Source organism: Leguminivora glycinivorella, chromosome 16, assembly GCF_023078275.1.
Source record: "Leguminivora glycinivorella isolate SPB_JAAS2020 chromosome 16, LegGlyc_1.1, whole genome shotgun sequence".
NCBI classification, from domain to species: Eukaryota; Metazoa; Arthropoda; class Insecta; order Lepidoptera; family Tortricidae; genus Leguminivora; species Leguminivora glycinivorella.
The window spans coordinates 15,364,164-15,391,178 of record NC_062986.1 but is presented as its reverse complement, the minus strand read 5'-3'; the positions used below and the strand labels follow the sequence as shown (position 1 = coordinate 15,391,178).

The 27,015-nt window shown below is 37.7% G+C and overlaps 1 protein-coding gene across 1 annotated transcript; it reads left to right on the top strand.

Moving 5' to 3' along the window:
• Positions 1–662: 662 nt before the first annotated feature.
• LOC125234941 (venom carboxylesterase-6-like) lies at positions 663–25,479 on the top strand. Its single transcript, XM_048141364.1, is given in 5 exon segments — positions 663–866; positions 1,110–2,224; positions 2,226–2,396; positions 3,065–3,285; positions 25,203–25,479. Coding segments are annotated over 4 exon segments (1,689 nt in total). The 3' UTR covers positions 3,264–3,285; positions 25,203–25,479.
• Positions 25,480–27,015: the final 1,536 nt, after the last annotated feature.

The following is a 27,015-nucleotide window of genomic DNA, read 5'->3' as shown; positions in this document are numbered from 1 at the left end:
TTAATTTCCGTTTTATATTAGCTACATTATAATAGTACATTGTGCAACAAGGGGAGGAAGTTGACTCGAGTATTTAAATCGCTCCGGCAAGCCGTCGCGATTTAACTTACTCTCGTTAGTAATATTCATACTTCCGAGTTACACACAATGTTTTTCATCACACTTGCATTATAAAAAATATGCAAAAAGGTAAAAAAGAGTTCAATAAAGTACTAGAACTTTCTTAACTCCCTAGGGAGAACGATTTTTCTATAACTCACGCTCCGCCTGCGTGCAATAACACATTTAGTGTGCGAGTGTGATGAAAATAATATTATTTAGGTGAAAATGGTGAAATACTTTGTATACGTAATGTAATTTACATTTAGCAGAAACAGGAAAATATTTCTACGTTTTAACTGAAAAAAATACGAGTATAATGTAAATAATAAATGAAATATGAGACGCTAAATCATTTACGATGCCTTAAATCGTAACCTTAATACCTAAGTAGAACTTCCGCAAAGATCCGATACAAAGATCTAGTTCTGCTATGAATGAAATGGTGGCGTATTTCTAAACATGTTCATGGTTTAAAATATAGTTTACAATACGTGTCCTTTGCTTGAGAACTTTTGTAGCGTATCATAATTCAATATGTCAAACGTATCGCACTTGAAACCATGTTATTTCCCATTATAACTTTAGTAAAACTCATTTTGTATTTAAATTTGTTCTCATTGAGTTCTGAGGACATTGTGAATTTAAAATCAGACGGAGTTGTGATCATTGGAAGAAAATTATTAACTTTGTTTGAGAATAAGTCGTTTGCGGCGTTTTGGGGAATTCCGTACGCCGAGCCTCCGGTCGGTCTACTGAGGTTTCAGGTAGGCTTGTACATATTAAATAAACTCAAAACTGGATACGTTGGATATTACTTCCACTTAAATGGATCAAATTAACAAAAAAATATTCATTTTGAATGTACAGTGAGCTGCAAAATTGCATCCGGAGAAATTATGAATGAATTCATTGAAAATTCTGCCATGCACTTATGCAGCTGATAGTACTACGAGACGTATTCATGCAAATTAACCTATGTATTATACACTTCTAACTTTGCATTTCAGCCACCCAAGCGTTTAAACCACCTGTCCGAAGGTATGTATGATTACAGCGTTCCTTACGAAGAGACATGCTCCACCTTGTGTGGTGAGGATTGTCTATATCTCAATGTGTACATGCCGCTCTCTCCGAACAATACGTGCAGCTTCCCCGTAATTGTGTGGATTGAAGAAACCTCTGGATTCCATCGACCCGACTTCTTTATCAATGAGAATATTGTAGTGGTCACTGTCTCTTATCGGACACATATACTAGGGTTCTTGAATACAGAAGACAGTTTTGCTCTAGGTAACATGGGGGCCAAGGATATCCTAGCAGCCCTAAAGTGGGTGCGAGACAATATCAGTATGTTTAATGGTGATCCCACAAAAGTAACCGTAATTGGGCACGGGAAAGGGGCTACGTTGGTCGCGTCACTCTTAGTGTCGAGTGAAGCGGAGGATTTGTATAAAAGGGTCATCATTCAAAGTGGCAGCGCACTTTCACCCGCCGATTACAGGAGTTATAGCTTCGAGATTGCAAACAAATTGTACTGGAACTTAAATGGGCCTTTTGACAAATTGAACCGCTCAAAACTTTACGAACTACTCTCTAAAGCATCTACCTGTGAGTTACTATCAGCGTCGGAAGATCTTTTCGATAGTACTGAAGTTAGAGATAATCAGAGATTGATTAATGCTTTTGGACCTACTGTTGAGAAAACGAAGAAACACGCATTTTTACATGATCTTCCTGTAAACATATACAAAGCTCGTATGACAAATAACGACGCCGACATAATGATGGGGTACACGAACTTGGAATCCCTTTACAAATTGAAAGGCTTAGCGAAGAATCGGAAGCTACTGAAGTATTTAAATTACAATTTCCAATATTTGGTGCCGTTCGAAGGAGCGGTAGATGAATACGGCTCTAAGAGATACAGAAAGATACTTAAGAAAATAATGGAGTTTTATTTTTTGAACGGAACGATCGGGGAGCAAAGTTTGCGACGGTACGCTAAATACGTGTCAGACCAAGTTATTTACCCGTTGATTCGGCAAGCGAGATTACACGCTCAAGTGTCGCGTGCCAAACTTTACTTGTACCGGTTCTCATTCAGAGGTGAACTTAATAGAGCTTGGATTTCATGCGGGAAATTTCAATTTGTCTGGCGCGACGTTTGGGGATGAAATCTGCTACTTATTCAGATGTAAATCGGCAAATGACATATACAATGGCGTCGAGGGTTTTACTGAAAAGGACTTCATTAAGAAAATCGCTAGACTATGGTCGAATTTCGCTAAATACGGGTAAGGGTGAGAGGAGTTTAATTGAATCCACTCGTAAAGTAATTACATTTCAATTTGTTCAATGAGTACGTTTGTTGATGAAGGTTAATATTGAGACGACCTGAATTTAATTAAGACTTTATGTTTAAAATAGTACATTTCGATACAAGTGCGTAAAAGAGGAAGTTCGAAACGAGTAGCGATAAATTAAAACACGACCGAAGGGAGTGTTTTAAATCGACACGAGTTACGAATTTCCTTTTCGCACGTGTATCGAACGACGTTTTTCAATACAGATGGTGTTTTTTTTACGCACTAGTGCGAGAAGTGGTTCATTATATGGCAGGTCGAAACTTCGGAGGGCCATCTGTATTGAAAAACGTCGTACGATACACGTGCGAAAAGGAAATTCGTAACTCGTGTCGATTTAAAACACTCCCTTCGGTCGTGTTTTAATTTATCGCCACTCGTTTCGAACTTCCTTTTTTTACGCACTTGTATCGTAATATACTATTAAGAAATAAGGCGCGTTATGTCGAGCGACATTTGACAACCACTTTACTCGATGTCCGTCGCTAGCGACAGTAGCGATGAATATCTTTAAAATTGATCGCCAACGGCTTTTTAGTCTAAAATGGATATGACAACATTCGATCGCTACAAAAATTTGATCTTAATTATTTTTTCAGAAATCCAACACCGGATGCAGACGTTTCGAAGCTGAGAAACATGCAATGGGAACCATTTGTCGACCAATTTCCGCTTAGAGCGTTAAATTTGGGACGCAAAATCAAGATGGTTGATATTCCTGAACAGAAAAGAATTGAGTTTTGGGATGAACTACGGAAAGAATTTTATCCCGAGAAAGAATGGAAGGGTGAACTGTGAAAATCAATTAAGTAGTAATCAGGTAAAATACTGACTTTTATCAGTCCGTTTACGTAAGCAAACAGATAATATCCTAATAATGGGAATCTTTCTTCTAAATAAATAGGAACAAGATTTCAACCCTCATTAAAGTCTTCCGATGTAGCAAAGGTTTTGTGAATTAATTAGTTCTATCATAGATTAAATATAAGAAGGTATGATCTTCACGCCTAAAAACAGGCATTTTTGTGGCGCCATATTTAGTCCCTTACGCATTTTAAATGGGATGCGGCGACCGCCTAAATCATCAACCCAAACTTTCAAGCATACACGCCTAAAAACAGGCATTTTTGTGGCGCCATCTATGTGTGGTGTAGTGTATTGTATGCGCGTTCTTAGGAGGTCGCATTTTAATGTATGGGATGGTATGATCTTCTTATATGGTTATGTCTTATATTTCTATCGGTAATGAGGGAGTTTTATGAGTATCCTGTTTACCTCATCATCAACATAATATATTGTGCGGATATTTTCCACGTTTTGAAGTTACAAGTAGGTAGGTACGTAGTTTTATCAGGCGTTCAGTACCTGCCTATAAGTAGTATCTACCTAAGCTGGTTGTAATGGTAGGTAAATCAACGCCTGATTTAAGGCTTATTAATAGTCTACTCAGTCTAATAAGATTAATTATAATGTCTAAAATATAGCAGTAAGTAGAATTAGACTATGTTTAGAAAAAATATATAGTCACGGATAAATAAATAGTTACTGTTTTGCAAAAATGCCTAGCAAACTAACTTTTATCTAAATTACGTAGGTACATATACTGAAGCCTATTTCCAGAAGGGAGTAGGCAGCTTATCTCCAACCAATAACTCCCCATTGATACATAATACCGGTTATGGCAAGTCGTCAAAATTCCGCCCGCACTCACCATGCGTTAGTTCATTAATGGCTACTCGATCCAATTTGCTAATGGGGGTTTTATGATGCATTCGGTTAAAAGCCTTTTTTACAGCCAATACTGGTATGCATAAACGAATTGTCTATGTATAATTATACATTATGTAGTTGGTACAGTCAGCATCAATAGTAGCGGATGAAATAATGCACCAAAAGTATGAAATCGTGAATAGCTTTTCTAAAAACATATAATATAGAGAAATTGACGGGGTTGAATCCCGGTAAGGGCATTTATTTGTTTGATGAGCACAGATATTTGTTCATGAGTGGTGTTTTATATGTATACTAGCTTTTGAAAGCTCGCTCGCGTTAGAAAGAGACAAAAAGTAGCCTATGTCACTCTCCATCCCTTCAACTATCTCCAATTAAAAAATCACGTTAATTCGTCGCGCCGTTTTGAAAGACGGACAAACAAACAGACACACACACTTTTCCATTTATAAATATTAGTATGGATAAGTATGTATTTATCTATATAAGGTCAGTGTGGAGAAGACCGTCTACCCAGAAAGACCGTCTACTGAATATAACTTATGTATTTATATATCTATCACTTCTTACACCTCCGAAGGTATACCAGTTTTTCACCCTTAATCCATTGGTCTTTAATAGATATCCCTAGGACGAACACTAGTTAACAAAACACTTGATTCGTGTTTCGAAATCGACCATCGAGTTCAACATGGTTACGCAAAAAATAAAAATAAAATAGAAGCAGTTGGAATATATGTGCATTATGTATGTAACGTGTTAATTTAATAATCGTTCTTCCTGTCTAGTACAATTAATGCTCTTCAATCGCGTTCAATTTATGGTTTTATGTCCTGAAATAAGTAACTTCGAAATTGTGCCTAGTCGAAAAGACCGGCATATATTGTAAAGCACCTTTTTTAGGCTTTATAGGAAATAAGTCGATTTTAAACGGGTGTTGTAGGTTAATTTTAATTATAAGTTTCGGCTTTGCTTTAAAAGTCTGGACCTGAAAAAAGAAGGTTATCAACCTCATTTACGGGACATATGACGGTCTTGCCTTATAAATAGAAAAATGCTGATATGTTGAAAATATCAACGTTATTTGTTTTAATATCTATCACATTACTCCCTGTTATTACAGAATATAACAATGAACATGATTTTGATACTTATTTCCATATGAAATTACGCGACAACGAGCACTAGACGGTCTTTCCGTACTCAGCGCGTGGGGACGGTCAACCCGCCGAGCCTTAAAAAAAGTGATTTGTAACCGACTTCAAAAAAGGAGGAGGTTCTCAATTCGACTGAATGTGTGTTAGGAGGTAGGGCATAGCGAATGATATTCCGCTTTGTGTGGTAGGGCACAGCACAGCGGATATCGTCTCGCTCGAATCTAGAGCAGAGCCCAACTGGGGTAGTACCTCCGCCTTACAGAAGACCGCAGCCAAATAGCACTAGACCCTACTCATAGTGTTGTGTTCCTGTCGGTGAGTAAGGCTGCCAGAGCTCAACGAGGGTGCGGTGTGCTGATGACGGGAGGACTTACGGAACTAACTTGTTCCGTTTATTGTCCTTTGAGTCGTCGGCAACCCGAACCCTCCTTGGAACTTGTACACTCCTTTTTGCTGTGTACTTAACACAGCAAAAGGGAATGTACAAGTTTCTAATGGGGTGGCAACGCGCATGTGACACTGTTTGAGTTGCAGGCGTCCATAGGTTACGGTGACCGCTTTACATCAGGCGGGCCGTATACTTGTTTGCCACCGACGTAGTATAATTTTTTTTTTTTTAATTTTTTTTATGTTATTATATCTCCGAGAATCGTGGACCGATTTTCAAAACTTTTTTTTTGATCGAACCGGTATAACCCCGAGATGGTCCCATTGGCACCAAGTCAGGGTCTGATAATGGGATCCTGGAGAAATCGAGGGAACTCTTCAAATGTTATAGGCACATGTAATGTTTTTAGTCTATTTTTCAAACGTACACCAGTATTTACGTCTGATGGTAATAATTTTATGTGGCTGAGCTGATGATGGAAGGTCAACTCCTCAATGGTTAGGAGTTAAAGGATAATTCTTTCACTACTGTACATGTATTCGGACTGATACATATAATATCACTAGGAACCACTAAAAATCAACAAATAAATAAACTTTTTAACAAAAAATAAAACCGCCTTCAAAAATAAGCGCGTTACAAAACACGGAGAAACTAAAAAGCCAAAAATAATAAACCTTTCAATTCAGATTTCTTATCGTATTGCAATAAGCTAAACATCTAAATTATAAACAAATCAATTATTTTTGGAGTCGGTACCAGCCTGTGTATGGTTGGGTGGGGCAAACAGGCAATAGCAAGGCGACGAACAGGTCTGGTACCGACTACAAAAATAATTGATTTGTTTATAATTTGGATGTTTAGCTTATTGCAATACGATAAGAAATCTGAATTGAAAGGTTTATTATTTTTGGCTTTTTAGTTTCTCCGTGTTTTGTAACGCGCTTATTTTTTTATCACATAAGTTTACTTTAATTCACCAAAGTATTATAATAGTCATACTGTTATGAAAATAAAAGCTGCACTTTTGGATGGAAGCAAGCCGCTTTGCATGGTGATAGTAGACATCTTTTCCAATTTTTTTCAATATTTTTTTTAAGTTACATAAAGCAATACCTTTCAAATGAAACATGTTTTGTCAAAATCGGACGACGTACAAAAAAATGAGATTTTTTTTTCGGTTTTCGTAAGCGACCTCGCTACGCTCGTCGTTCTAACTAAGGGATGAAATTATAATATCCTCGGAATTTTTAATTTTATTTTGATGTGTACTGTTACTATGTATTTTTCTGTGTCAGAAAAACATATTATTTCTGACTTTCTGGCAAAGGAATTTCAAAGTGGCCATATAAAGCGATCTTTCCCAACTTTGGCAACTTGTATCTTAAAAAATGCTCATTTGATTTCGATGCGGTCTTCAGTTTTCAACTAAAAATTTATCTGTCTTTGATTAAAAAAAACTCGTATATCGACATTGTACATTTTGTCTGTCATTCTTTGAAGTTATTCAGTGCGAGACGTAAATTTACTTTTTTTATTTTTTTCTTACTTTTCTTTTAAATTTTTTTTCTTTGTATTTTTTTTTAATTACACAAATCAATACCTTTCATTTGAGATACGCTTTGTCCAAATCGGACGATACAATAAAAATATAGAATTTTTTTAATTTTCATAAAACACCTCGCTACGCTCGGCTTCCTAAGGGATGAAATTTCGATATCCTCGGAAAAAATCGTTTACTATGATGTCTACTATCACCATGCAAAGCGGCTTGCTTCCATCCAAAAGTGCAGCTTTTGGCCAAAAATTCTTCATAACAAGTATGACTATAAAAGCTGTGTAGAATATAAAATTTGCTAGCCCCTAGGACCATGCGGATCACTTCAGACTACTTAATAGTCTAGTTTTATCCACTCAAACTTTATTTCAAATAAAGTATGCCGGTCTTGCCCGCACTGACCTTAAAGATAAAGATAAAGATATTTTATTTTGCGTTAAGCATTACCACATACAAGATGTTAACAATTACTGTTTAGACAAACAGATTTCGTCAGCGCATCGCGCTGATCCGCGCAAATCAATCTAGGGCATAAGCCAGCACAAACATAGTGTAGTAGTTGCACTTTACACGGATGGAATACAAATAAGATTTACATATGTGTGCTATAGGTAATATTGTGTATATAAGGAAATATAATTTGTAAATAAATCAGATACCAATTGTCCGTTGGTGTTTCACTACCTCCATACCTAAAACCTCTGCTTGCTCAGGGCGACACTCTGAGAGTAGAGACTCCCATCCACCACCTTTTTACAGGTACCCTTGCTGTGGCATAAGACTCCTTTAGCCTTAATCGGTCGTCTGAGCCTGGGCGATCGGCAGCAAGTATCCATCCAACCACCTTGATCCCCCCCCGTAGGGAATCCGTCTGTTACCGATAGGTCTCCCGGTACAGACATCCTTGTCATAGAATAAGTTAGGGCTAGGGAAGTAGGGACTTAGGCCAATAGGATCCCTTGCTATCGCCTCCCACCTTATTTTATGCAGTCTGTGCAGGCACATGCATCGCCTAAGTACCATTTGATTCCATATCATTTCAGTCCATTTAGTAATCCAGGTACTCGGCCTTAGCGTGTGGCTGTACATATGGTCCTTCGAACCGGATCCGGATCCGGATCGGTCTTCCGGAGGGGTGTCTGGAAAGTCGGTGATATTGACAACCAACCAGTCAGTAGTATCGACTATTAAATTTGCCCTCCACCACTAGGTCCTGGTACACATCCGTTCCTGCACAACCAGTCCGCAGTCTGCTCCGCTGCCCGCCGCCCCCGCCAGGTCGGCTCCACCGAAACCCAAGCGCCACAAAACAAACCCGACGAACAACAGCAGCCAGTTTGAAGAAATAGAGTTACGTCCGATACAGCCGCTGTAAAGCAGCTTCCCATCACTCCCGCTGCCGTCGAGAGTCGCCAGGATGTTTAGACAAACAGATTTCGTCAGCGCATCGCGCTGATCCGCGCAAATCAATCTAGGGCATAAGCCAGCACAAACATAGTGTAGTAGTTGCACTTTACACGGATGGAATACAAATAAGATTTACATATGTCTATAGGTAATATTGTGTATATAAGGAAATATAATTTGTAAATAAATCAGATACCAATTGTCCGTTGGTGTTTCACTACCTCCATACCTAAAACCTCTGCTTGCTCAGGGCGACACTCTGAGAGTAGAGACTCCCATCCACCACCTTTTTACAGGTACCCTTGCTGTGGCATAAGACTCCTTTAGCCTTAATCGGTCGTCTGAGCCTGGGCGATCGGCAGCAAGTATCCATCCAACCACCTTGATCCCCCCCCGTAGGGAATCCGTCTGTTACCGATAGGTCTCCCGGTACAGACATCCTTGTCATAGAATAAGTTAGGGCTAGGGAAGTAGGGACTTAGGCCAATAGGATCCCTTGCTATCGCCTCCCACCTTATTTTATGCAGTCTGTGCAGGCACATGCAACGCCTAAGTACCATTTGATTCCATATTATTTCAGTCCATTTAGTAATCCAGGTACTCGGCCTTAGCGTGTGGCTGTACAATTACATATTGGTAAGTTTACATACTTAACCAAAATTGGTATGCAAAAGAGGAACTTAAACTTACAACTAACAAGTCTAACAACACATTTTTGAATGCTACTCTGTGTCAAAAAATTCACTAAGGCTATAGAAATTTTTACTATTGAGCCATTGATGTCATTTCTTTTTAAATAATGTAAGATTCATTGTACGGAATCCAACAGGTATCTTATTATAAATTTTTACACTTAAAACTAGATAGCTTTTTTGGTGTTTTGCTAACCAGAAGGAGCATCCGGTAGTAATCGGTCTGAGTGACGGCAAGAGCGACGATGATTATCACACGCTTTTTTAAACATGGACTTGTATTTATGTACGAATATGCACATTTCGTATATGTAAAGCGCTGGAAGAGGCAAAATACCTAGTTCCTTGAATAATGGTCTACAGGTCTCGTCAGGCCACATCCCATGTTGCTCTTAAACATCTTTTTTGTGTGACGAATGCTCGGTTTATGTCCGTGCTAGAGCCCCATAGCAATAACCCATAGCGTAAGGTTGACTCGACATAGGCATGGTAGCAAGAAATCGCTGTCTTGACATTTGTGATTTTACTAATTTGTTTAAGAACATATACATATTTATTTAATCTGTTCGTTACATTGTCAATTTGACATTTCCAATCAAGTTTTTCGTCAATAAAAACGCCTAAAAATTTGGATTGCGATACTTTTTCAATGCTTGTAATATTAAGATCATAGTTGTTAAATTGGATATATTTTTATTTGTCTAGGTTAATTTTTAAATTATTAGAGTCAAGCCAGTTTTTTATTAATTCTATTGTTTTAATAATGTTCGTGATCTTTAAGATATTTTTTTTCTATGTTTGATGTCACTATGATGGAGATATCATCGTCATATAAGATGCAACGGTGTCTCGTTATCTCAGTTATATCGTTTATGTACAGCAAAAATAAAATTGGGCCCAGAACACTCCCTTGGGGAACTCCAAATTTGTTGTACCTAAAATCAGATGAGTAATTGGAGAGTTCATTATTTTCATTTAATTTACTTATACGTACACATTGTTGTCTATTGTTTAGGTATGAGGACTTAAGTAAGTATATCGTCGCCTAGCACCCATAGTACAAGCTTTGCTTAGTTTGGGGCTAGGTTGATCTGTGTAAGGTGTCGCCCAATATTTATTTATTATTTAAAACTATAAACTGAAATCAAATGTCATAAACTGTCAAAACGGAAATTGTCATAAATTTGGAAATGTCTACTTTGTCCGGATGATCGCAAGAAGAAGTATTTGTCCATTCCGATAAACAGAGGGCGCTGGTATGATTCCAGCTCTGCAGATTGGAGGGCCTAGTCATTAGGTTTAGACATTTTCTCCTTTAAAACATTTTAAATAGGAATTCTTTCTATCGACTACGACCGTAGTCAAAGTATAATCTGATTTAAATTTAGCACTCGTGTTTAGAAACAATTTAGAATATCAACGATAAAATAACAGTTTAGAATTCTAACAATTTTATCCAGTCTCCATAAAGATTTCACCCCGATCTACATAATAATATACATTGTATCTCCATTTTATGCTCGGTTCATGTCGTATTCAGCGAAATGCAAGTTTGTGTGACTCGGCACAATGGAGATTGAATTAAATTCTCGTATGCGAAGAATATGAACGATGATGTACACTTTTAGCTGATTGTGAGCAATAAAATATTGCTGTAAAATTGCACTGTAAAGGAAAATTAAGTACCTGCGGAATTTCTTATTTTACTTACCTACTCGGAAACGTTACTTATGTTTTAATAGGCTACTTGCCTCCTAGTCAAATCAGCTTCTTTTTAAGAACTGTCAAAACGAATTTGAACGACTTGCTAATATGGAATTTATATGAAATCGAATTGAGTGACATCACGGTCAACTCAATTACTTTATATATTTCTACCTGACTTATTAAATAGAAATTGGATTTAAAAATAACTTCTGTCCATGTTTTTATTATAATTATCTAATGCTTTATTTCGTGCATGATATAAAATATCTTTTTAATACAGTTGCTCAAAAAGTGCCCGTTTTTTGGCTGTTTAGCGTGCGAGTCGTATTATATTGGTTCGAGTTATTTATTTATTTTGTGAGGATTTCGTATTTTACGAACTTGTGTGATCAAGTGTTGCAAATCCTATTCAGAACACGCAAGAGGTGTGCGTATTACATAAGTATATACGTTTATTGTTCTTTGTTATGATTCTCTTGTTATTTAGCTATTTTACCATTTTACTACCTTTTGTACATAATCGTATTATATTAGATCACTACTTATGATCCTGCTAAATGGTTTATTCCTTGTGTGATTATGGCTTGTGTGATTAAGGACTGTAATTCCGAACTGTTTTCATATTAGTCTAGTTTACTAAGACAGAATAAAACTATAAACATACTATTAAGTGATTAATATTTAAAACGTTAATATTTCATATGTAATTGTTTACTTTTAGTCATACTAAACATAATTTATAAAATGGTTTATACTTTGAAAAATCGGTCATAATGAGTCGTGTAAACAGAACATGATTGGAACGAAACGCGTCTTCTACTGTCAAAGTAGAGGCGTCTACCATGTTTTAACTTAATGCACGTTCAAAAAACCTCAATATGTTACGCGATTTGTCATAATTATTTTACGTTATTTGCAATACGTCGGGGCATAAATGGATCGATTAAATTAAAATGTAGTTGTACATTAAACAATCGTCCCAAATCGTAAATGTTTATGTTTTTATGGCACCCAATGAAATAAATTATGTTAGATGAATAGCAAACTCGGAAATATGCACGCAAGTTTAAAAGCTTCAAAAATACGCCTTTGAATTGTCAAATAATCCGTCAATGTCCATGGGAAAATTGATAGTTCGGATTGTTTTATTTCGTTGTAAGTAGTAGTGTTTTTTCGCAACTGTATTAAAAAACGTCGTTCGTCACACGTGCGAGAATGTCATTCTTCACTCGTCCCGAGATTTGCCACTCGCGTGCCGCTCATGGCAAAATGTCTCGGGGCTCGTGAAGTAATGACATACTTCTCGCACTTATAACGAAATGTACTATATTTTAACTACAGTCAAGTTCCCTATATTATTATAATGAATTGCCGCCTGCGGTATTTCCGTACCGATACGACCTTTAAGAAAAGAGCGTACACCTATCATAAAGGCCGGCAACGCACCTGCAACACTTCTAGTGTTTTGAGTGTCCATGAGGGGCAGTAATCGCTTACCATCTGGCGACCTGTCTGCTCGTTTGCCTCCTATCCCATAGGCCTGTGCCCAGCAGTGGGACGTATACTGTATAGGCTCAATTATTATTTATCAATAACAGGAATTACATAACTTTAAATCATTTTTGGTTGTCATTATCATAACTGCGTCTAAACCAGGGAGCTAAAGTAAGATTTTACAGGTTTATAACTCTATTGACGAGGAAAATTGAGTGGGATGTTAAACTTAATGTGCCGTCGCCATAACTTAACAAGCGGAGATTCAAGATGGCGGTAACGATGACGTCACCGTATTTATAGCTACCTACGCGAGAATTGATTCTCGTGAACGTTTATGCTGATAGTAAAATTGTGGTAAATGGGCACTCCACGTGTACATTTATAATAAGTATAATATTACTAACACCAATGGTCGTAGAAAACCTTATCTTAATCTTGGTACCTATTTAAGTATCTTTTGATGTAGGTGCTTTATTCACATAATAATAAAAACAATAAAATAGGTCCTTAAATAAAACTACAAACTAAAACTAAAATCTAAACTTATAAATAAACTATAAATAAAAGATTTGCCCCAAATCGCCGTCCACTGGCAACGTGCCCAGAAGGCTGGCAGCATTGCCACGTTTTACCTATGGCAATGCTGATCCGCTGTGCCAGATATGACTCAGCCCTCTGGTCACGTGCATTCTTTGAAGACTCTGTGGGCGCTTTCCCCCCAGGGCCCCAGGGTCTCAACCCCAAACGGCTCAAATATGCAACCACTATTAATAGTTGCATATCTACTTGCGCCGCTTGAGGAGTTCGGGCGAATTGGCCGCCGAGCCAGCCTTTAATGCGGTGCGATGGAGATGGGACAGCGCCAGAGTATCAGCACAAGTGGCATCCCAAACTAAGGCCCGCCCCATCTTCCATGGCACGAGCGTCATACCGTATCTTTTTGTATCACGGCTCAAAAGAAGTTGAAAACAGAATGTTCAATAAAATTGCTAGATTTTTTATTACATATATTTTCTAAATTATGTTAATGTAAGTATGTTACCAGATACGTCGAGAAGGATTATGTACATACCTTCTTATTATTATTTGTTTGTCTTTTCCATATCTCGGGACCATGAGGTCCCGGACCTTTGGGAGGCATGCGTGGAGCCGAAGCCAACAGCACAGAGGCCCTTTAAGGCATTTTAATCTAAAGGCAAGGGATACACGTGGCAGATTTATTTATTGAATTATTAAACAGTCGACAAATATTACAGGCAATAATTATTTAGTTTTAATAAGTAACCTTTTGGGAGACATGTTCACTTTCTGCATATAATGTAATTTTCCGTGACGAATCGCTAATATCTAGTAATACAAACTCATAACAGCAGTCAAGAGGTTTTTTACGGACATTTTTTCTCTCATTCGGTAATTTTACACTCCCTAAAAAACCGGCCAAGTGCGAGTCGGACTCGCCCACCGAGGGTTCCGTACAAACTTTCTTTCAAACTACCTAGTAAAAATAATCTCATATTGTCATATAACTCTAATGACTTGACTAGAAGACAAAAGTATAGGCACTAATGAGTATTATAGTGTATAGCGCCATCTCCCGGTCAATTTGCTAACTAATTTGCGCGACCTGGTTTTTCAGGGCTAATTCTTTATAATGTTAACCGATTTAAACAGTTTTTACTTTATTGGACAGAAGATGGTTTACGTAACATCTCGTATTAATTTGAAGTACGATATACATCCGCAAGGGTGGGTAAATTGAAAGTAAAAATCTGAAAAGTTTTTTGTGAATTAAAAAAAAAGTATTCAAAATACAAACACGATTATATTTTTCCTGTAATATATAGCATAAAACCAATGTTTACTAAAATTTTCATAATTTTTCGTTGGTAAACTTCGGAGATAAGGGGGGGGGGACGGTATTTTTTTTTACATTTTCCTTCAAAATTCTTTTTTTTTCCACAACAAAAAAATTATAAAAAATAGCTTATTTACGTTCAATTTGAGCTCTTTCCAACGATACCCCACTTGACCTAGTAACTTGAGATTTACAGTTTGCCCCCTTTCATTTTGGCCATTTTCTACAATTAAAATTAATATATTTAAAAAAATTATACTTTCTATTTGTAGAGGTTTACAATGTTCACAACTATTCCAAATTTCAAGTTGATAGCATTAGTAGTTCTCGAGATATTTAGGAATGTGACAGACGGACAGACAGACGGACAGAGTCGCACCATAAGGGTTCCTGTTGTACCTTTTTGGTACGGAACCCTAAAAACATACATATAAGACATACCTTTGTGTCGATAGATATTTTTCAGTACAGATGGTGTTTTTTTTTTACGCACTAGTGCGAGAAGTGGTTCATTATATGCCAGGTCGAAACTTCGGAGGCTCATCTGTACTGAAAAACGTCGTACGATACACGTGCGAAAAGGAAATTCGTAACTCGTGTCGATTTAAAACACTCCCTTCGGTCGTGTTTTAATTTATCGCCACTCGTTTCGAACTTCCTTTTTTACGTACTTGTATCGTAATGTACTATTATTTTAAAGCACATAAAATTCGAATACAATACACTGCTGACACGGGCCCGCTCACTGCTCAGTTCAGTCTGCGCCCAGCGCTCATAGACAGTGGACCTACGTTCGATAGTCCGGCGCACCGTGCTCTCGTAAGCGTAAGCAGCTAGATAGTTCTGAGAAGTGCTGTATAGGTACTGCGACTAAACAAATTTTGATCCTGTTGGTGGCAAACAGGCATACGGTCCGCCTGATTTTTACACATGCAATTTTATCCAAGAAATTTTACTTGAAATCTGATGAGAGTTTGAATTATTATTATATTTCGGGACCAGGGAGGGGACCGATTTTTGAGTCTCACGCGTTCGAATTCAGAAAATTGTCACTGAAAATACTAAGCAATTCACTGTTTTCAACCGGTATTTTAGTGACAAATCCCATATGTGAGATTCAAAAACCGGCCCCCAGGATGAGGTTCTGGTTTTCATGGTGGAGTCAGGATATGGTCAACAAAACTGCTATTTTACTCATTATAACTCCACTATGTTTGGGCTTATTACATTTGGACTGATGAGCAGCGTCGATCTCGATGATGTCCAAGGTCACATGATCGAGTCAGGAAATGAATAACAGAACTGCTATTCTACTTATCGTAACTCGACCATGTTTGATCTCATTAGCCGGGCCAATAACACATGTAATTTTTTGCACACAGCTCAGCTCTTTGAAACTGTTTATTTTAAGTTACTTACAATTAGTAGGTACCATATAATAATAATATATTCTTATCTCTTGTAAACTTTACAAAAAAGTTAACACATGAAACCAAAAGAATTGTTACTAGCAATTAAATTCAAAACTATCAAGATCATTCTTGCCTGTGTGTTGCGTTACCGGTGGCTCGCGTACCGAGCGCCAACGCCATCTATCAATGGCTATTTCACGAAATTGATGAACGCTCTAAGGAATAAGGGCTCTTAGTGTAGTGGTTATGCCAGTCGACACTAGATGGCAGCATTAAAAAACACTGGGTTACACTGTATGACATTTTTTCATTTCATCATTAAGTAAATAGCATTCGTTATAAGTAAATAGTATACGTTAATTCGTCGCTCAGTTTTGCCGTGAAGGACGGACAAATAAATAGACACACACACACTTTCCCGTTTATAATATTAGTATGGATTAAAATAAACATTAAGTTAATAAAAACAAAATGCAGTATTATTGTGTGCTACTTAAAACTTTCCTTGTTAGTATAAAACCCGGAGTTCTTAAAAAAAAATAAGAAAGTAGAATCTTAGAGAAAGAAATAAGCAGGTAAATAAAATCAAATAATCCATACTGATTAAACTGGAAAGTGTGTGTGTGTCTGTTTGTTTGTCCGTCTTTCAAGAGAAGCCGCGGGCAAAAGCTAGTAGAACATAAAAGAAAAAAAGTAAATAAAAATGCAAAAAGATTGCGTGAGCCGAGATTCGAACTCACGACACTCATGGCGCAAACGGTTCCACCTCTAGTCAAACCCGCTAGACCATTTGCACATTGTGAAAGACGGCGAATCTTCTGATTCTAATCACCAAATGCTAGTGCCGAAGTTTCGCGCGATGGATACGCGATGACCGTGAGCCATCGCCGTCGCATCGCGTCGCGTCGCCCATCGCTCACGCAAGACAGAGCGTAAACTCATTGTTTCTGCCGGTGAGTAAGGCAGCCAGAGCTCAACGAGGGAGGACCTACGGAACTAATTAGGAGAATAGATTGTCCTTTGAGTCGTCGGCACCCAGGCCCCTTCTAAGTACCTACAGGTTTGTACAAGTTTCTAATGAGTCGGCAACGCACATGTGCCACTCCTTAAGTGGCAGGCGTCCATAGGTTACAGTGACCGCTTTCCATCAGGCAGACCGTATGCCTGTTTCCCACCTACGTGGTACAAAAAAAACTGTCGTCGAATTCACCTTAAACATTAAAAACTAAGTCAAAATCGATTGATTCGTTCGGGAGCTATGATGCCACAGACAGACATGTCAAGCGTCAAACCTTAAATTATTATAAAACACTCCGTCGTTTTTGCGTTGGTGGTTAAAAACAAGAAACTTCCTTCAAAACTATAATAAAACACAACTTTCTATGAAAATTGGTCAAGTGCGAGTCGGATTTCGACATTTCCATACAAACAGGTCATGAGCGCCTGACGAAATGTAATGGCAACGTACATTAAATTTCGTACTTAGATTTCGCGTATATTTCGGAAACGATAAGAGATAGAGCAAAATGGACTTCTGATTTTGGTTGTCGATGGCACAATTTTTTTGTTTTCGTATATATATACACCTTTTTTTGGACCTATGTGGGCAATATTATGGTCAGTGAAGTTCTAAACGGTCTTAAGCGCCTCTTTTTTAGTAGGAACTTAAGTCATTTTGGAAAAAGATTTTTTCTTTTTAACAATTTCTATAACAAACGAAACCGAAATTAATTTCTTTATACCTGTCCAACGCGATTACAACATTTTAAGACGTTTAGTAACTACTTGCAGCGGCAGTGAGTGAAATTCGTAATCTGAGTTTTTTTCTCTTAAGTCCGACTTACGCTTGACTGTAGATTTCTAATAGGTTTTCCTGTAATCTACAGGTAGAGGGCTATCCTGTGTATTTTTTTGAAAATTTTACGCTAAGTAATTTCGGAGATAAGGGGGGGGGGAATGGTCATTTTTTGCGTATTTTCTTAAATTACTTCTAAATTACCAAAATAAAAAAAATAAAAAAAATATACTTCAAATGCTTATAAAATGCTCTTTCATTTGATATGTAACACAATATAGTTTTAATAACTTTGATTTTTAATTTTCAATGTTACCCCCCAAAAGTGGCCCCTGTGATTAAATTTCATTTAATTAAATTACATGTCCGTCTTTGGGCCACAGGTTTACATATGTGTGCCAAATTTCAAGTAAATCGGTCCAGTACTTTCGGAGAAATCGGCTGTGACAGAGGGACAGACAGACACGCGAGTGATCCTATAAGGGTTCCGTTTTTCCTCTTTGAGGTACGGAACCCTAAAAAGGACGTTTTATTGGAACCGATAAGGATTAGGTCGGGTTTCGCCAATAATGGTAATTTTACCGACAGGAGCTAATCGGGGTGAGGCAATCTCGGCCGTTTTCCTCCCAGTATCATGGTCGGAAAAATGCCTGACAACATAAATCTGACCCCCTGTCGTTGTAAATGTATTTCGGTGCCTATACGAGTAGATGGTTTTCAATTCGTTAATTCAGATTAATGTAAGTAAAATAATACTGTAATGTAGGAACTTTTATATTTTATAAATATTGATGTGTGGAAAAGTGCTGAAAATTTATTATTATTAGCCCACATTGTCCCACTGCTGGGCAAAGGCCTCCCTCTTACTCTTCCACGTATCCCTATCCTCGGAAGTCTCCCACCAGTGTGTCTCAAAGGCCTCGAGTTCGTCCCGCCATCTTTGACGTGGTCTACCCCTTGGCCTTGTAATTTGTGGCAACCAACGGGTGGCTGTTTTTGCCCACAGGTAATCCGGCATCCGGCAAACGTGTCCTGCCCAATTCCATTTGAGCTTGGCGGCAGTGTTAGCTACGTCTGTAATCCCAGTTTTGGAGCGTAGTATTGTATTTTTAATGCGATAGATTAACTTCACGTTCAGAATACTACGCTCCATGGCTCGCTGACAAACCTTGAGTTTGGATTTTTGAATTTTTGTCAAAGACCAAGTCTGTGCTCCGTAGGTAAGGATGGGGAGAATACACATGTCCATGAGTTTTCTTTTAAGTGATATGGGTAGGTTTCCTTTCATATGTTCCTTCATGGACCAAAAGCTCCTCCAGGCATTCTCGGTCCGTCTTGCGACTTCTTTGTCTTGCCGTTCCTGGAAGGAGACTATTTGGCCCAGGTAAATATACTCATGGACATATCCTACTCTCCCTCCATCCACTTCTACACTTATTTGTTTCCTATTGGTCATGAGCTTAGTCTTTGACATATTCATTGTTAATCCAACCTCAAGGCTTGCCCTGCTTAGGTCTTGTAGCATGATGCGGAGCTCAGTAGCTGATGATGAGAACAGAACAATGTCGTCGGCGAAACGCAAGTTGGTTAGCTGCCTTCCGCCGATGTCAATTCCTTTACGTTCCCATCCTGCCGCCAGCTTCCTGAACACCTGTTCCAGGGTACTATTGAACAACTTGGGTGACAGGGGATCACCTTGCTTGACGCCGTTGTTTATGTGAAAAGACGGTCCGGGAGACTGTAATTTGATACTGGCGGTGCTGGATGTATAGATGTTACGGATAAGGGAAATGTACGTGGGTTCTATGCCTTGTTCCTGCAGTGCGGAAAATATGGATCTATGGGTTATGCTGTCAAAAGCTTTACTATAGTCAACGAAGGCTAAATAGAGAGGCAAGTTAAATTCATGAAACTTTTCTATAATCTGGTTCAGTGTTTGTAGGTGGTCTGTAGTGGAAAGTCCTGGTCGAAACCCGGCCTGTTCGGGAGGTTGGTTGCTATCTAATTGGCCAGCAATGCGACGCTCAATTACTTTAATAAAGGCTTTATAAAGGTGTGAAACTAGGCTAATCGGTCTGTAATTATTAATATCCGATTTGTCGCCTTTCTTGTGTAGTAAGATTATGTTCGAATGACAGAATTTTTCGGGGAATTTTCCTGATTTTAAGATGGAGTTGAAAAGACTAGTGATATGGTGTAAAAGAGATGGTTCCCCTAGTTTCAATACCTCTGTCGTGATGCCATCCTCGCCAGGGCTTTTTCCGTATTTCATCTTTGCGAGAGCAAGATGAACCTCGTCGCTAGTAATAGGTGGGATTGAATCAGGACAGAGGTAATTGACTGTAGGCTCAAGAAATATTTGGTCGGAATATAACTGTTTATAAAAATTAGTGCATATCTGTGTTACTTTCTCCCTGTTTCCTTGTTTGACGCCTTTGTCATCGCGTAAGCAGGTTATCCACGTGTTGCCTTTCGATATTCCCTGTTTAGCAATTTTTAAGAAACGGTTCTTTTCCAGAGCTATCTGTATCAAATTATTGTTATATTTTCTAATGTCGCTTCTAATGCTCCGTTTCACTTTTCGATCGATGAGTTTATATTGCGTGCCAGGCCCCGTAGCCGAATGGCATTTCTCCGACGCCAAACGAAAGCGATACGCCGCTGGCTCTGTGCGCCAATACGCAAGCGCGATAGAGATAGATATCTACTAGCGCTTCGTGTCGTGATTCTGAGCGATTGTTTCAGTATATTATATCGTTCAAAAAGTTTCAGTTGATAGTTTCTTAAGTTTAGGTTTTTGTTTATTAATAGTGCTGCATGCGGTTTTAATACATTTCTCTATATTATCGTATTCTTTGCCTACGTCGTCGGTATCAGGGTCATTTTTTAATAGGCTGAAGGCATTATGTAATTCTAGGTTAAAACGGTCTTTATTTAGTATGAGTGCTTCTTTATTTAATTTCTTAATTTTCGTTACTATTTTAAGCTGTCGGTAGAGTTTTGAATTAAATTGTAGCCGGATTCGGACGGGTCTGTGATCTGAATTATACTGTATTTGGTTAATAATTTCAACATTTTGTACAATTTGTTTATTTGCGGTGGATGTAAGAATAAAATCTATTTCGTTCTTGGTATCGCCGTTAGGCGAAATCCAAGTCCATCTGCGGTGGGGTTTTTTGTGAAAGAAGGAGTTGCAGATACTTAGATTTTGTCCAAAAGCGAATTGGATAAGGCGGGCCCCACGTTCGTTTCGGTTTCCCAAACCATAAGACCCACCAGAATTCGATTGTTATCCAGTTCTTCTCTTGTCCCAAGTTTGGCGTTGAAATCACCGAGCACTATATTCCATGTACCACGGTGTTCATCGCAGGCTCTGTTAAGTAAATCATAAAAGTCTTCTATTTCTTCGTCCGTGTGTGATGAAGTGGGGGCATACACTTGAATGATGGTGATGGTTTCGTTAGCGGTGACTAAGAAAATTACCTTTATTTGACTTTTTTAACACCTTCGCTGCTGCAATTAAATTAACACGTTATTAACTATACTTTATATTAAGGTCTTTAGAAACGGTATCACAGCGAATCGAAGCAGATTTTGGAAAAATGACAGTCACTCAACAGATATGATCTTAGGATACTTTGACAACAACAACCCAGCACCCATCACTTGATCAGGCAGCTGTCTTTAGTACGTTATTTAGGGCCACTTGCACCAACGAAAACCGACCCCAGGTTAACCCACCATTTTATATGAAATTTGACACTTGACAGCCCACTAACCTGGAAAAGCGGGTGGCGCAAGTGGCCCTTACAGATTTTACCCTGTATGTACTCGCACAAAAAGCCATCACCACACTATCACATCTCCAACCGACAGCGTGATATCAATTTGGCATATATTTCAATCACAGCGGCCTGCAGGCGATATAGAGGGCAGGTAATTGCCCGCCGACAGTGACGTGGGTAAGGTACTCTGGCTCAATACTCGTATATTGATCCTTATATATGGTAAATTTTAACTCTAGTAGCTCTAAGTATGCACTGAATGAAGTAAGTACGAACTACAGAATGTACGACTTAAGACGCTACAGGAGCGAAAATGCTAAAATGGAAAGGAGCCCCCCGACCCCTTTCAATTTGGGAATTCTAGTTTAATATACTAGTGTTATTACCTGGATTTATCGGAAAAAAGTTGTCCATTAAGAACAACTCAACTCAGTTAAAAGATATTGCGAAAAAATCGTTAAAGTCGAGGTTCCGCTCTCGACTGTTTCCTCCTTCAAAACTTAATCAATCGTAACGAAGTTTGAGAATCTGAATACCAATGAAATAATCTGTGTGGGACCGTTTAGTTTTTTTGGCTAATTGTTACCAATTAATACCACGCCTTTTTTAACGCCATAATCAATAACGCCGTTTTTGGAAATTTTTGATGGGCTCTAGTGTCTTTAAAAATAAGAATATCAAAAAAATCAAAACGGTCCGACACAGATAAAAAAATAATAATCTGTGTTGAAGAAATCATTGCTCTATCTTAAAAAACCAGGGAGGAAATAGTCGAAAGCGTTTGTATGGAGAATTGACCCCTGCTGTAGCGTCTTAATAAACGAAATCGTAGGTACAATTGAATACCTAATAAATTAATAGAATTATAATGATCAAACACGAACCGAACAGCGAATAAGTTACAATTTATGAGAAAAATAACAGTTAACTAAGTCCCCATATACGCGAACATCGTGTGTTATTTGTTTTATACGGCGAAGCACTGAAGTTTTAGTCGGCGAAGTACCATTAAAACAAACAAGTTATAGTTTTCTTTAAGATATGGCATATTATTTCGATTTTTTAACGGGAAAAACTTAAAAAGACGTATTCTCGGAACCTCATCGCAATCCGGTAGTCCTGAAAATTCAAAAATAAAAAAATATAATCTTACAGGACGTGGTCTTTTTTGAGTCCTGTGCCCTATAAAGGGTTACAAGTTATATCTGTAACTTTCTCCTGTCAGTACTTTTCTCATAAACTGGAACGGACTTTGAGAATATGCTGGATATAACAAGGGTAAACGAACACCCGCTGGTGTTAAACTAACACTTTCCAAAACCAACACATATAGGGTTCCAATAACGGTTAGTATTATTTGCTGGCCCATCCTACCTCCACATAAATCTCGTCACAGTATATGTACAGGTAAACAAACAAGGAGCGACCCATCTTTTTCAAAGCACAAAACATTATTCACCACTACATATTTTATCTGAATGCTAGAAATGACAAAATTGATTTACGCTTTTCCGCAACCATATCGGGATATGTTGACAATGAAACATCATTTCGGATATGGACTCGTATTCCCGTGAGGTGCGCGAGCGCGGGTCTTGTTCAATATTCAGATTGAACTGGTTTCGATACGCCTTTGCTGATCTTCTTGGGACCAGGCGTGTATGTAGCGTATAACATAATAAGATATATATAATTAGATTAATTAGTCAAGTTTGCATGCTATATTTATTTGCAGTACATAATGCAGACAAATAAGGAAACGTATATGTCTTTAGTTTATTCCGCTCTAGCTCCACACCACATGGCGACCGTGACAGGACAACAACAGGATTGACAACAGTTTCTTTCAGTGTTCTATAAAAATAAACCAGTCTATGATGGACATGATGGTCTACAAAAATGACGGATTGGCTAATTTAGCCTTTACTTAAAAGTATAACGTGTTTTTCATATTTAAATACGACTCTGATATTTTTTTTTAATTGAATACGATGATTAAAAACAATTAAATATTGTCAATGGTCGCGCATCACGTTCGACTTTTTTTCATTTCGCTTCAGTTTGTTCGATCTTCAAGGTGATAGGTAAAGGTATTGTTCAGTGGAACTGTTTTATAATATAATATGCACCTGTACCTGCTATTGTAACCTGAATTAACATAAACGCAATAAATCATTCATTCATTCATTCATTCATAAAACACTTTAAAATCTGAATAGGTTTTCGGTTGGAATATTTATTATTTACTCGACTGAACCACGTTTGCCGTACCGGGTCGAATATTGAACCACATCGGCTTTCGTAGACTTCTATAAATTAATTAAAACATCGTCCTAATTGAGTTCGAAGAGCAAGCCTTATCTTAAAAGTACCCGGTATAAATTGAAACTTAGACACAGAGCTAGTCACACTTTTTTAAGGTAAGGTATTGGAATAGCATCCATAGAAGGGCTCTCTAAATGTAATTTTTATATATTTGATATTACCGTTAAGTTGATGAAATACGTACATGTAAGACACATATAGGTACACACTTATTGTGTTCAAAGATATTGTCGTTCATAATCTAAAATACATGCACGTAATTGGAAAGATATCTAAAATCAGAGGCAAACACACTCTGACACAGAGTATAGGTAAATTATTTTATTTAAGTAATTTCATTACTCTTAGTCTTATTTTTTATGATTAGAATAGACAAACGAAGTCCAATCGCCTAATTTTGAGATGCTACCGTCGTCCATGGACACTCACAGAAGGGTTTAAGGGCGTTACATCATACCTCGTAGCCGAATGGCATTTCTGCGACGGGAAACGCCACCGAAACGCCACAGAAATGTAGTCTGGGTCTGTCCCGCCAATACTCAGGAACGATAGAGATAGATAGCTACGAAAGAGATTATTGTGAGCGTTTGTAATTCGGCTACGCACACAGGAATTAAGATGGTAGTACGTTCGTTTCTTCAATTTCTTCATAGATTGAATAAAAAAGATCATACCATCCCATACTTACATCAAAATGCGACCGCCTAAGAACGCGCATACACTACACCACACATAGATGGCGCCACAAAAATGCCTTGTTGCCATCGATTATTTGCAGATTGGCGTTAAGTGTCACTTTCAAGCCATAAATCTATGTCAAAAGTGACACTTAACGCCATCTAAAAGTATAATCGAAAGCTACAAGTCATTTTTTGTGGCGCCATCTATGTGTGGTGTAGTGTATGCACGTTCTTAGGCGGTCGCATTTTAATGTATGGGATGGTATGATCTTCTTATATTTAATCTATGGTTTCTTGAAGGTTGCGACGGTCCGGCAACACTGCAGGCAACGTTAGTAAAAGAACCGAATCGGAATACCAAATCCATATCCAGTAATGAATGTACATATTAAATTATTTATTGTCTAGTTTGCATCTTATACATTAATACGTATATAAGATTTTACTCGTATTTGCTCGTAAAGTATTTATACCTACTCTCAATATAATACTTGCCCCAAATCTACATACGTCAATAGAATTATTCAGGCAGGGCCATAAACTCAGATATTCAACAGGTCTATAAAATATGAATCGTTAATATGCCTATAAATCGGCTGTACGCATACTGATTTTACTAAAATATGTACTCCAGGGGTTAAGGGCTTCGGCAGTTCTCAAAGAATAAATACACGCTCTAAACGTTGCCCACTGTCATTTCGCCCCTATTTCCATGACATTTATGATATTGAGTAATGTTTTTTTTCAGCACACCGAAACAGATCAGCAATCGAGAGAGTAACTTATCCGAAATGAGCCATCAAGTTGGATGACACCAGATCTGTAGGTGCAGGTAAATATGCTGTCCCCAGAGTAAGTAATTACTATGGGGATAGAATTATCAAACACTTACCTTATTTACTCAACTCCTTACCTGCAGCTATTAGAATGGAGAAAAACAAAAATAGGTTCAAAAGGGCTTTGTTCCAATACTACATAGACAAACTTTAGACGCCTTACTTGTTAACTACTTTTTACTTACCTTAGCAATAACATGTAAATCCGTACATAAGTATTAACGTTATAACTAATAATTATCTATTGTATAGACTCGTGGATCCCACAGTCAAACTGTGTAAACAGTTTTGGGGGACGTTGTATTTTATTTTTACGTTCATGTAAGATGCTTATTCAATAAACATTTAAACAATTCAAATTCAATTCAGATAGCGAAATTGCATTTTATCCACAAATTTTAACTTGATGTCTTAAGGTGGCTGGTAGAATTTATCTGTAAATGATGATTTTGAACCATAAGTACTCGTAATTATTAAATAAATTGATGGATTTGATTAAGTTTGATGTTTTATAGTCAGTATTTTGTTCGTGTCGGTAAGGTGAAAAAATTTGTGTTTCACTCGGTGGCAAGTTTGTTTAACCTTCGTGCCTTCAAACTCTTGCAACGTTCAAGATTTTGAACCACTTCGATACGCTCGCGGTTCAATATTGGAATCTTTCGCTTGCTCGGGTATCAATATTGGCACGTGCGGTTAAACAACAACCTAAAAAAATATGTGACATTATCTGGGTAAAGAGACCATATTGTCGATGGCGCTTACGACGTTATGAGCGATGTTCGTGTACAAATGTGATGCCACGGGACGCAAGCGCCATCGACAATAAGATCCCCTTTTTTAATCTATCTTCTATCAAAAGGGTACTTATTGTCAGTTGTCGTTGTCAATAAGGCACTATTAGCATAATAAATTCAACACAGAATCTCCAACATTTCATACTATCTATATGGGCGGTTCTCAGGGATGACGTTCGGTGCCTGATTTCGGTGGTGATTTTTATTTACTACTTTATTGATATGTCAGTCAATTTACTAAAATCTAGCCTAAATATAAAAAATATTGGTGGTGGAGGCCTCCATTAAAACCTTATAGTTTGTATGAAATCTGACATTTTAAAATCACCGAAATTATGTATGGGCACTGTAATCAATTTGCCCCACCGAATTCAATTTTTTACACATTATTCCACATTTCAACTTAATATATAAATTATTATTCAATTTATTGATATTTTTCATTTTAATTCGATGACAGGTCATGTAAAAAGGCTCATAATCGCGCAATTTTACAAAATTTAACATGGTAATATCCTAGTCATTATCGAGTAGAGAATTTTGTACCCATAGAGTGGCTTAATTTGCTTAGAAACATAGTTCTATGTTTTTACAAGGTATATCCTACTATTTAAGTATGAAATATTAGAAAATAATGAACATTTAGTCAGTTTACAACGTGGCAATCGAAGTCGGTGGTCACTTTTTTTGATATCGGTGGTCAAAAAATCCACCGAAACCACGGAAATCAACTCCACTGATATCAAATTTTATAGCTTTTTTGGAGATAACTGCAATAGTATGAATGATACAGAGGAGATGTTATAATGACGTAATAACATACTTTCAAGGATTTGTTAGTACCTTACATAACGACAAATGGACCTAAACTGTGGGAGTAAATTGATCCACCGAATCTTAAAAAACATGGGACCAAACCCAGCGAACGACT